This window comes from Leptonychotes weddellii, unplaced genomic scaffold (genome assembly GCF_054177405.1).
Source record: "Leptonychotes weddellii isolate Sample4059 unplaced genomic scaffold, ASM5417740v2 HiC_scaffold_4204, whole genome shotgun sequence".
NCBI classification, from domain to species: Eukaryota; Metazoa; Chordata; class Mammalia; order Carnivora; family Phocidae; genus Leptonychotes; species Leptonychotes weddellii.
In genome coordinates, this window is record NW_028008616.1 from 1 (window position 1) to 11,939 (window position 11,939).

Here is an 11,939-nt window from a genome sequence, read left to right on the forward strand (position 1 = left end):
GCTCAGGTCATGATCTCAGGGTCTGGGGGTAGAGCCCCGCATCCGCATCTGGCTCCCTGCTCAGCGGGGAGCCTGCTTCCCCCTCTCTGGCTCCCCCTGCTGGTGCTCTCTCTCTCTGTCAAATAAATGAATAAAATCTTTAAAAAAAAAAAAAAAAAGGATGGTCAGGGAAGGTCTCACTAAGGGGGTGACATTTGAGTAAATACCTCTGTCACCGGCAGCACTGGGTGCCTGTAGGCTCCCACAGGGACAGGCACACATAGTCCTTGGTGTGGCCCACACCTAAATACTTGCTGTAGCTCCTTCGGGTACCCTACTTGCCAGAAGAGGCCACACCTGGCTCCTTCCCCCTGCACTTGTGTTGGTGGCCCCGCGTGCCCCATGGGAACGGAAGAGGCCTGAGGGGAACTCCATGCAACTTTGGACAAATCTGCCCCCAGTGGAGGAAGACCCTATAAGCCCTACTTTTTAAACCTATAAAATCTGAAATATGCCTTTCCCTTTCAAGGATGCAAATCTGCTTCTTATCAGCCAAGGTCTGCAAGGAAATGAACACCCCGCCCCTCCGACTAAACATGCACATGCACACCACGATTTGCCTGGATTCTGAGCGCCTGGTACTTGCCTAGAAAGAGATAAAAATTATCATGGGGGGTGGGGAGGAAGATAAGGACCCTCCCAGTGCCAACAAATGCCTCAGTTCCCTTTCCTGTTTTACATATAGTTTTTACATGATGTGATTGTTTTGAATGTTTGTGATATTTTAAATGGTGTGTTGTTTTCAAGATGGGTTTTGCGAAAATTCGCAATGTTCACAATTGTAGCTGTTGATATAAGCAACCCAATGATAAGCTTACTAAAAAGACTTTTTTTTTTAAAAGATTTTATTTATTTGAGAGAGAGAGAGAAAGCAAGAGCAGAGGGAACAGGTAGAGGGAGAAGCGGGCTCCCCGCCGAGCAGGAGCCCAATTCGGGGCTCAATCCCAGGACCCTGGGATCATGACCTGAGCCGAAGGCAGATGCTTAACCAACTGAGCCACCCAGGCGCTGCATTATTTTTTATTTTTTTTTAAGATTTATTTATTTATGAGAGAGAGAGAGAGGGACCAGGTGCTAGCCGGGGGGAGGGGCAGAGGGAGAGGAAGAGAGAGAATCTCAAGCAGACTCCCCAACAGGCGTGGAGCCTGACGTGGGGCTCCATCTCACCACCCCGAGATCATGACCTGAGCTGAAAGCAAGAGTTGGATGCTCAACTGACTGAGCCACCCAGGCGCCCCAAGACTTAAGGATCATTTTAAAAATTAGGAAGAAGCTCTGTGAACATACTAAATGCCACTGAATTGCACACTCTAAAATGATTAATTTTGTTATGTGAATTATCCCTGTTTAAAAAAAAGAAAAGAAAAGGGGTGCCTGGGTGGCTCAGTCGGTTAAGTGTCTGCCTTTGGCTCAGGTCATGATCTCAGGGTCCTGGGGTTGGGCTCCCTGCTGAACAGGGAGTCAGCTTCTCCCTCTCCCTCTCCCCCCCCCGCCCCACCTGTTCTCGCTCTCTCTCTAATAAATAAATAAAATCTTTTAAAAAAAGAAAAAAACAGGGATGCCTGGGTGGCTCAGTCGGTTAAGCGTCTGCTTTTCGGCTCAGGTCATGATTCCAGGGTCCTGGGATAGAGTCCCGCATCGGGCTCCCTGCTCCGCGGGGAGCCTGCTTCTCCCTCTGCCTCTGCCTCTCTCTCTCTGTCTCTCATGAATAAATAAATAAAATCTTAAAAAAATAAAAAGAAAAAAAGAAAAAACAAACAAAAAACTCTGTGAGGGGGGGTAAGCCCAGAGATGAGAGAGGGCGTCAGAAGGTGTGGGCCCCTTGTCGGCCCCAGTGAGGACTCTGCTTAGGCTGAGCAACGTGGAAGCCATGGAGGGTTCTGAGCAGAAGAGGGGCCTGAGCTGCCAGACGTGGGCCTGGCGCCCCCTGGCGGCCTTGAGGGGGACAGGCTGCAGGGGACAGAGGATGAGGATGGGGCAGGAGGACCCCAGTGTGCCCCAGTAGGAGGTAGGGGGGCAGGTGGAGGTGGGGAGGGGTGGGTGCACCCGGCATACACTTTGAGACTAAATCCACCATAAGTGGCTGATATACAAGGAAAGGGAGAAAGCCAAGGTTTATGGCTGGACTGGAGCTGCCATTCCGAGATGGGAAGGAGGGGCCCAGAGGTGGGGGTGGGAGGAATCTGGAGTTCCGGTTTGAGGTTCCAAGTAGACAGTGGATGTGAAAATCTGGAATTCAGGGGCTGGAAATATGCATTTGGAATTTGCATTAGACCCCCAAACGGCCTGCAAAAGACCCCTTCTCTCCCTACCTAGCGCAGTAGAATTTTTATTTTGTAGAGTGATTCCAATCAGGCCCCTCAAGCCCAAACACAATCAAACAACATGGGTGCCTTTGTGTCTTACTGACTTTTTCTTCCACATTCTTTCCTCTCCGTCAGGGTCTGGCCAGGGATACCAGTGGGTTTGGGGCCCCTAAACCACCACCCACCCCCTGCGTTCTGAGATTCGCTGGAAGACCCCATAGGAGTCGGTATATAGTTGATTTATTATAGTGACAGAGTAGGACACCCTGCGGATCATAATGGGAAAGGACAGGTGCGGTCTGGAGGGATCCACGTGCTGGCTCCCTCCCAGCAGCGAACATGAGGCCACCTGTGTGCAATGCTTTTGCCCACGGAAGCCCACTAGAGACTTGGGACCCAAGGATTTGGGGTAGGGCTGGTACGTAGGCACCATCTGCCTAGCCTGTACCCCAATTCCAGACTTCTAGAAGGACAGCAGGTGTCAGCATGAACCATATTGTTTTGTACAAAGGGCCGAGGCATGGTGAGCCCCTTTATCATTTAGGGAAGTTTTATATCTTGGAAGGAAATGTTTATCAGCCAATTTCCCAGATGCTAAGTGAGGGCCAAGCTCACAAGCAGGGAAGGTTAGCACAGCGGTTTCTCTCCTCCCCCCGGTGCCACTCAGAGGCCTGGTGGCAATGATTGATTTGAACAAGATAAGAAGCCAGGTGAGGGAGGGACGCCTGGGTGGCTCTGTAGGTGAAGCATCTGCCTTCGGCTCAGGTCATGATCCTAAGTTCCTGGGATTGAGCCCCGCATCGGGCTCCTTGTTCAGTGGGGAGCCTGCTTCTCCCTCTCTCTCCCTCTGCTTGTGCTCTCTCTGTCAAATAAATAAAATCTTAAAAAAAAAAAAAAAAAAAGAAGAACTAAAACCACAAACACTTCTGGAAGAAAACATAGGAGGAAATCTTAGTGACCTTAGGTTTGACAGAGATACCTTACATATGACACCAAAAAAGGACAAAGTATAATTAAAGCAAAAACAAACAGGACTTCATCAAAACTAAAATCCTTTGCTCTTCAAAAGACACTGCTGCAAAACTGGGAAGGCACATCACAGGCTGGGAAAGGGTTCGCAAAACATTATGTCCAGCAAAGGACTTGTAGCTAGAATATATAAAGAACTCTTATAAATTAATGATCTAGAAGATCGACAACCCAAGTAAAAAGTGAGCCTCGGCTCATGCAGGTCCCAAGAATGGTGGAGACGGGGTCCTCCCCAGTCTGGGGCTTAGTCTGCTCAGGGCTCAGTGGTCATCCCTGGATGGGGGGAGGAGGCATGAGGAGGAGCCACAGCTCCAGGGAGGTCCTGACCCCATGCAGAACGACAGACAGACAGACAGACGAAAGTGGCCTGGCTGCTGGCCTCGTCTGCACCCAAGTGTTAAAGACACTGAAGAACGGGAAGGGCTTGGCTTGTCAAGCTCCAGGAACACATTGGACACAAAACCTCAGAGCAGAGCTTCATCTTCCCTGGGGCTGGAATAAGGCAGAGGCTGGGTGTCCTGCCCTTAGAAGTTCAGGCCTCCTTCACCCCTCGGGGCTTTTGGGGTCCCTCACAACTACTCCCTGGCCCCGCCCAGCCTGGCCCCACCTTTCTCATCTTGCCCACAGGAAGCCGGCTCAGCGTGCAGGCTCCGCAGCAAGTCAGCTAGGGTCACCTGACCTCAGGTGAGTGTCTTTAGTCTGCCCGTCTGTGAAATGGGTTCTTCACGGTTCATGCCTCTTTAAGGGCTGGCTGCTCTTATGAATGACATAGCGGCCTCCCTCGCTCTGTTTACAAAATTGGCCGCCCCAGCCCTGCCTACCATCCTTCCTGGCTTTATTTTCCTTCCCAGCACTCACGACGCCCTCACGTAGTACGTATTTGTTTATGTTCTGGGGACAGGTGGAGCCGTGTGTCGCGGGCATCAATGACCCTATGATGTTGCGTGTCAGCAGGATCTGCCTTGTCTGTGATTGTGTGCCCCCCAGGGAGCTGGCTGGATCTGCCTTGTGTCACGCTCTTGTGTGTCTGGAGCGCGGCTGTGTCCCCCCTCCCACGTGTGGAGGTGGCTGCCCTTGGGTCTGGCGCATTTGGAGGTGTCGTGACCCTGGCTCGGCTGTTGTCTGCAGGGGTCCTGGTGTGCCTTTGGCGTCGTTGTGTGGCCGACTAGAGAGGTGTAGGCTATTGTGTTGTGTTTCTGGCTGGGTTGTGGTTTGCTTGGCCGTGCAGTGGTGTAGCCAAGTGGGGGGGGTGAGTCCTTGTGTGTTACCCTTGGTCTGTGTGCATGTGTGTGTTTATGTGTGTGTGAGAGGGGGAGAGAGAGAGAGAGAGAGTCCCAGCCCCCAAAATCATGACTAATTCTTCCAGCCTCCCGCACTTCTGGACAAGAGACCCCTTTGTTCTCAGGGCAGAAGGGGGGGAGCTGTTCCTTTTCTCTGAAGCTCCTGGCAAGGTCTCAGCCCAGAGCCGGGCCAACAAAACACTCTCAGAACTTCTGTGCTGTGCCTGGCCACTTGCTGGGTGTGCTGGGAAAGCCAGTGGGGTCACCAGACCTGTGAGAACCAGAGCGGCAGCAGCAGAGATGGGGGGAGCCCCGAGGGGACCCCGACCCAGCCCGCGGGGCTCAGGAGACCTTCCTGGAGAACAGTATTGTTACAAGATGGGCTCTGGGGAAAATGGGAAAATCATGACGCATACAGATCTAAACGTGAAACTGTGTTAGAAGCTGGACTCTCCCTGTTCAGGGGAGGATCAAAGAACAGACACATTTACAGACTGGGAATGTTGAAGTAAATACTGGAGGCAGAACATTTGGGGAGGTGCTGTGGCCTGAATATTTGTGTCCCTCCCCCCCCATAAAGGTTTGTTGTTCCTAAGTCATGCAGTCCGTGGTATTTTGTTATAGGAGCTCAAGCTAAGGGGGAGAGGGTTGTCCCTCCACAGACAGAATTCACACGCACGTCTGCGGAGAATTATTGTGCGTCCCTTTCACATATCCACAATTCACAGGATTATAAAACAAAGCCCACAGCTCTGAAGGATTTGTTATGGGTTGAATTGCATCCTGCCCCAAATTCATGTATGTTGACGTCCTAACCCTCAGGACCTCAGAATGTGATCTTATTTGGAAATAGGTTCACTGCAGATGTACGTAGTTAAGATGAGGTTCTACTGGAGTCGGGTGGGCCACTAATCCAACAGGACTTATGTCCTCATAGAACAGGGAAATTTGGACACACACACACACACAAAATGCTATGTGTGATGCTTTTACAAGGAACATCAAGATAGCCAGCAAAACACCAGAAGCGAGGAGAAAAGCATGAATTCTTTCTCCCAGCCCTCACAGGGAACCAATTTTACTGACACCCCCATCTCCAACTTTTTTGGGGGGGAGATTTTATTTTATTTATTTTATTTTTATTTTTTAATTTTTAATTTTTTTAATTTTTTAAGATTTTATTTATTTATTTGTTAGAGAGAGAGGGAGAGAGCACAAGCAGGGGGAGCGGCCAGCAGAGGGAGAAGCAGGCTCCCTGCTGAGCAAGGAGCCCGATGCAGGACTCAATTCCAGGACCCTGGGATCATGACCTGAGCCGAAGGCAGATGCTTGACCAGCTTAGCCACCCAGGTGTCCCTGAGATTTTATTTTTAAGTAATCTCTACGGCCAGCATTGGGCTCAAACTCACGACCCCGAGATCAAGAGTCGCACGCTCCACCGACTGAGCCAGCCAGGCGCCCCTAGATCTCCCAACTTCTGACCTTTAGAATTGTGAGCTAAATCTCAGTGCTTTAAGCCACGGTTTATGGTACTTTGTGATGACAGACAAACAAATATAGATGTACTATGGAGAAGGCATTGCTTTCCACGGAAGCATAACATTTTCCTTATAATATTGTAACTGAACCAACGTGAGTTCGCTCCTTGGTGAGTCAGAAACTATACCAGGTTGAGCTGTCACATAAGGAAAAGTTTATTTGCAGCAAATAAGGAGATCACGGGGAATAGCTTCCAAAAGTGACTCCCCAAGCAAGGCTGGATGGGTTCCTTTTATTTAGGGTTAGGATGAATATTTATTTATTTATGTATGTATTTATTTATTTTTTAAGATTTTATTTATTCACTTGAGACACAGGGATACAGAGAGAGAGAGAGAACGAGCAGGGGGAGAGGCAGAGGAAGAAGCAGGCTCCCCGCTGAGCCAGGAGCCGGACATGGGGCTTGATCCCAGGACCTTGGGATCATGATGCAAGCTGAAGGCAGATGCTTAACCATCTGAGCCACCCAGGCGCCCCAGGATGAATATTTAGATAGGGAAGCCTTGTCATCCTAGGTAGAGGCGGGCATAAGGTCCCGCAGGCACCTTAAGGCAACAGGCCTGTACACACATTGTATGTTATGTAAATGAGGCGTGTGCTCCACCTTGGGTGGGAATTTCAGTATTATAATGAGATAAAGGTCGGGGCGCCTGGGTGGCTCAGTCATTAAGTGTCTGCCTTCGGCTCAGGTCATGATCCCAGAGTCCTGGGATCAAGCTCTATGTCTGGCTCCCTGCTCAGCGGGAAGCCTGCTTCTCCCTCTTCCACTCCCCCTGCTTGTGTTCCCTCTCTCGCTCTGTCTCTGTCAAACAAATAAATAAAATCTTTTAAAAAAATGAGATAAAGGTAGTTGTCATTCTAGAGATCACTCCATCCTCCGTCCACCTGCTCAGGTGCAAGTCAGGGGTTGAGCTCAAACTGGTCTGGGTGGTCTGGGGGTCTGGAGGTCTTTTTAGGGCAGTTGCTATGCCTGGCGGGGTGGTTTTCCTTTCCATTTGCCTAAGAGATGAGCTGAAAAGAAGAGCTTAAGGAAAAATGTGGGACAAAGGTCGATAAGTACCAGCAGGTGGGCAGTCAAGGTCAGGTCCTGGGGTCTAGCTGGTGACAATCTGTTGGAGCTGATTCCTGCAGGATGACCAGGAACAGCATGTGCCAAGGCCCAGAGGCAGGAAAGTGGGTGAGGTCCGGGTGGCTAGGGCACTGAGAGAGGGGGCAAGAAGGGAAGGATGGGACCAGGCAGGGGCAGATGGTGCCAAGATTTGGGTTTTTGTTCTGACGGCTCTGGAAGATCTCTATTTAGGGGACACTGATTGCACCCAGCCCTGTGTTGGGCGCTCTATATCCCAGGCTCATTACATCCTTCCAAGACCACCGGGATCACAAGTCACACAACAGAGGCAGAGTGGAACTTGAACCTTGTGTGCCATCTGCCCTGAGCCAGGGTTATAGCAGGTGAGGACCAAGGACCAGGAGGCAGAGACAGAAGGTGGGGCAGGAAGATCTCTGGCAGAGTTGGTCTTTATTGAGCCATCTCCAAGTGCAAGATACTCAGGTCCTTCCAATTTGAGCGCGCACATCAACTCCCTTATCCTCCAGCCCCCAGGCTAAACCACTCCCAGTAGGGAAGGGATTTTGTCTATCTTTTCATCGCTGACTGCAGGTAGGTCCGCAGTACATATTTGGTAAATGAATGAGTCGTCCCTGAAGGCAATTACGCCCATCTTCCAGACAGAGAAACTGAGGCTCAGAGAGGCGCCCACGCCCTAAACCCTTAACTAGCGGCCAGCTTCCAGCACTTTCCTGAACCCGTCCCCTCGGAGGGGGCTGGAAAGCGCCAGAGGAGGAACTGCCACGGCGCTCAGGCGGCGCCCGGGTCCAGCTGCCCGGCCCGAGGGGCGCGCTGGAGACCTGGGCTTCCCGGGCGGGCCCCTGCGTACCCCCAGTGCTTTCGGACTCGGCCCTCCCACCCTCTCCCCGGGAGGAAAGGGGCCCGAGAGCTGCCCCCTCCCGGCCCACGCTGGAAAACCACCACCCTCCTTGGCAATTGTGTTTTCTTCGCCGATCCCCGGGTCCCAAACCCCGCCCCGCGGGGCCATACCATTCTGGCTCGGAGGGGGGACCGGGAGGGGACGCGCAGAGGCTTCCCCCGGGGCTTCTGTCGGGACGCAGCCTGACCCCAGCAGGGGAAGGGAGGGTACTGCGTGGGGGCTCAGGGTGGCGGGCCGCAGGGTCCCTGGACCCCCACCGTGGGGGCCCGCCGTCCCTCGCCGTCCCCGCTCCCCCGCCGCGTTGGTTCGCGCCGTGGAATGCCGAGTAACCACCTTTGTGCCGCGGTCGCGGAGCCGCGGAGTTCGCCCGTCCACGCCCCAGGTGGGTAGCCGTCCGCGTCCCGCCCATGCTACGGTCCCCAGCCATGGCCCTCGCCATCCGAGTCGTTTATTGGTAAGCACGACGGCCAGGGGTCCCCCTCTGCGACCCCCACTCGGCCCGACGGTGCTGGGCGCTGGGGCTTGGGGGCTGGACCCACGAAGATCCCTCCCCGAGAAAAGGGGTTCCTGCGGGTGGGGTGGGCGTGAGGGGACCGGCGGGAAGGAAGGGCGTTGATCCACCTCCAAAGTGCGTGGCACTCAGGACAGCTCAGGTTATCGAAGGTGGAACCGAGACACGTGTGTGGCCATTTAAGACACCCGACTCCGGGGGCTCCGTTTGCGGAGCGGGTGGGGGGGGGGTCACTTTTAAAATGGGAGAGGAGCCTCTGTCAGCGTTTAGGTTTCCCCTCCCCCAGTACCATGAACAGTCATGGGGTGGGGACGGCGAGAGTCGGGAAGGTTCGAGAATGTTCCAGCGTGGGTTTGAAAGGAATGAAGACTGTGGGTGCCCATCGTTAGTAGCCCTCCTTCCTTTCGGGTCTGGGTTTCCCCATCTGCAGAGGGTGAGAGCGTGATCTCGGTAGTGACCACGGAGGGAGTGCATGTTTGAGCCAGCTTCCCCGCTAGCGTGAAAAAGCCCCGAGTGGACAGGGGATTTTCTCTCTCGTTGACTGCTCCGTCCCCCTGCGGGCACCTAGCACTGTGCGGACTTGCAAAGACAGGCCTGCCTGTGGGCGCTTAGTAAATGCACGATCCGCGCATTTCACCTCCCAGAAAGTGCTTGCAGGAGGAGAATATTAGCTCCGTCTTCCTTATAGGGGAGGGTGGGGTCAGGTCCGAAGCTTGAGTGAAATGCCCTGGGGCAGCCGCTGATTCTGAAAGGCTCCGATCTGCGGGCGGGCGCGTTAGAAATGTCCCCGCACCCTCCGCAAGCAGAGCGGAGGGTGGAGTGACATTTTGAGGCCCCCACGCGGCCTGTCCTGAAATAGCCTGCCGTGGGGGTTGGGGAAGCGTTTGGATTCCGGCCTCAGGACTGGGAGGACCTGGGAATCCGGGAGTAAAGGTTTTCGGGACACCTTACCCCACCCCCCCGGGGCTGTGGGTGGGGGTGCTGCTTCTGTGGTTCTCATCCTAACCCCGTTTTCTGTTTCCTCCCTCCCGCCTGTGTCTCATACTTGTGGTCTCTCCTTGTCACCCACTTGCTCTGTACCTCCTCTCCGTCTCTTGGCTCCCCTGCTCTGTATCGGTTTTCCTTGTGTGTGGGTGTCCACCTCCTGTCCCCCGTCCCCGTGCCCCTTCCAACATTCTCTGTGAGTCTGTCCTCTCCTCTCTCTGTCCCCTCTTTGGTTTTATTGTCTGCGTTCCTCTTCATGTCTTTTTGGGCCCCCTTACGTTTCCCTGGGTCTCCCCCACCCCCCCACCCGCCTGCCTCTTCTCCTCTTCCTCCTCTCCCCGGATCCCCACCATCTCTCTCTCTCTCTCTTTCTCTCTCTCACCTGGGACCCACTCTCTTGGACTCTCTCCCACCAGTGGCGCTTGAGGGTACAAGTCCAAGGTAAGTGGAGGGGCCAGCCCCGAGATGTCCCTGGAAGATGAGGGAGGAGGGCGAGCTGGTCTGGCCCCTGTTGACCACAGTTGTGACCCCCACACCTCCTTCCCAGTATCTTCAGCTCAAGAAGAAGTTAGAAGATGAGTTCCCCGGATGCCTGGACATCGTGAGTCTTGGGGATGGGGAAGAGAATCGGAGATGGGTCTCCTTGTGTGTCCCTCAACCCTGAGGCGGCAGCAGGGTGGTTCGGGCTGGCCCTACCCTTCACCCCCATAATCTCCATTTCCCGGGAAGGTGCAGGTGTCCCCAAGTGGGCCGCTCGGCCCCTCCAACAACATCTCTCTCCCCAGTGCGGCGAGGGGACTCCCCAGGCCACCGGCTTCTTTGAAGTGATGGTAGCCGGGAAGTTGGTTCACTCCAAGAAGGTAATGGTGTCTGTCCGTCTGTCTCGCCTTGTTCTCAGGCTGGCTGGGTGTTGGGATCTCACCCCTTCCCTCTTCTTCCCCTCCCCAGAGAGGTGATGGCTACGTGGACACAGAGAGCAAGTTTCTGAAGCTGGTGGCCGCCATCAAGGCCGCCTTGGCTCAGGGCTAATGTGCCCTGAAGGCAGAGGTGAGGGGTCCCATCTCCTACACACCGCAGTTGACAGCCAGTTCCTAACGTACTCCGAACCTAAGACTCGTTTCCAACCCGATATTATCTAGAATGGGTAGTGGCGTCCATATTGTTCTCTGGGTCATAGAACTGCTTTTCAGTACCTCCCGAGCCCGATTTCCCGTTTCCAAGCCCGTGTGTTCCAGATGAGCTCCAAACCCCACCTCTTCTAGAACTGGGCCCCTGGGCACCCGGAGCTAGCCCACTCCAGAACCAGGTTCTGGCTCCTGACACTGAGAGCCCGGCCGTACTCTCCCATTCTCTCTCCTTGAGCACCAGTCTCTCCCCCTTCTCCCCTGTTGTTCCGGAACTGACTCTTCCATCCCAGTATATGGTGGACCCAAGTTCCTGTCCCCAGGAGGCTTGGCTCCAGCGGACTGGTTTCCAGATGCTTGAAATTCAAGTTCTGTTTCTTAGAGTCCTTTACTAGGGCAGAGCGAGGTCACCTTCGCTGTGAATTTGAACGTGCGGATTGAATTAATGCGATACACACAAAGCGGTGTCCTGCTTCCCGTGCAGGTCTGAAATGGAGGGCTCCCCAAACCAACACAGAGAAAGTCAAGAATTACATAATTCCGAAGCGGCTTGAGCGGACTCAATTATGTGCCTCGGCTGTGAGGGTGGGGGCAGGGCTTTCAAGTCTTAAAACCCGAAATAGAGCACATCCCTGGCATAAACACACCAGTGGTGGCTTCTTAGCTGCTTCTCGAAGCTCTCGGTAACTCACAGGGGGCTACTTACATCAGCACGAGGTTGCCTGGGGTTCCGAGAGGTCCCATCAGTGGATGCTTTCATCCCGCATAAGCAAAAATGGGATTTATGTAAGGGAAAGGAGGGAGCGGGGGCTCTTGTTGACCTCTTTTGTGGGTGCAATTCCCAGGGGTCCCTAAGACCATCCCCAGGTTCAGGGATTCGCTAGAAGGACTTCCAGAAATCAAAGTTACACGCGTGGTTGCAGATGATGATAGCGACAGGATAGCCGTGAAAGTCAGCGAAGGGGAGAGGCGATGGGGCAGGACCAGGATACCTCATTGTCCCCGCGGTCTTTCCGGGGCTCGCGGATGGCGTGGGCTGTCACCGGCATCACGGAAACCCATTTCAGCGGACGGCTTGTCCGGAGAGCAAGTGTTCCCGTGGGGCACAGGTGACAGGTGTCCTGTCACCTCTGCTAGTG

General features: G+C 53.8%; 1 protein-coding gene across 1 annotated transcript; it reads left to right on the top strand.

Annotated features, from left to right (window-relative positions):
* The first annotated feature begins 8,482 nt into the window (after positions 1–8,482).
* LOC102742482 (selenoprotein W) lies at positions 8,483–11,442 on the top strand. The gene is made up of 5 exons (XM_081810893.1): positions 8,483–8,635; positions 10,093–10,117; positions 10,224–10,277; positions 10,462–10,536; positions 10,625–11,442. Exons 1-5 carry the CDS (start codon positions 8,589–8,591, stop codon positions 10,703–10,705), a joined length of 282 nt encoding a protein of 93 aa, XP_081667019.1. The 5' UTR covers positions 8,483–8,588; the 3' UTR covers positions 10,706–11,442.
* The last annotated feature ends 497 nt before the right edge of the window (positions 11,443–11,939 follow it).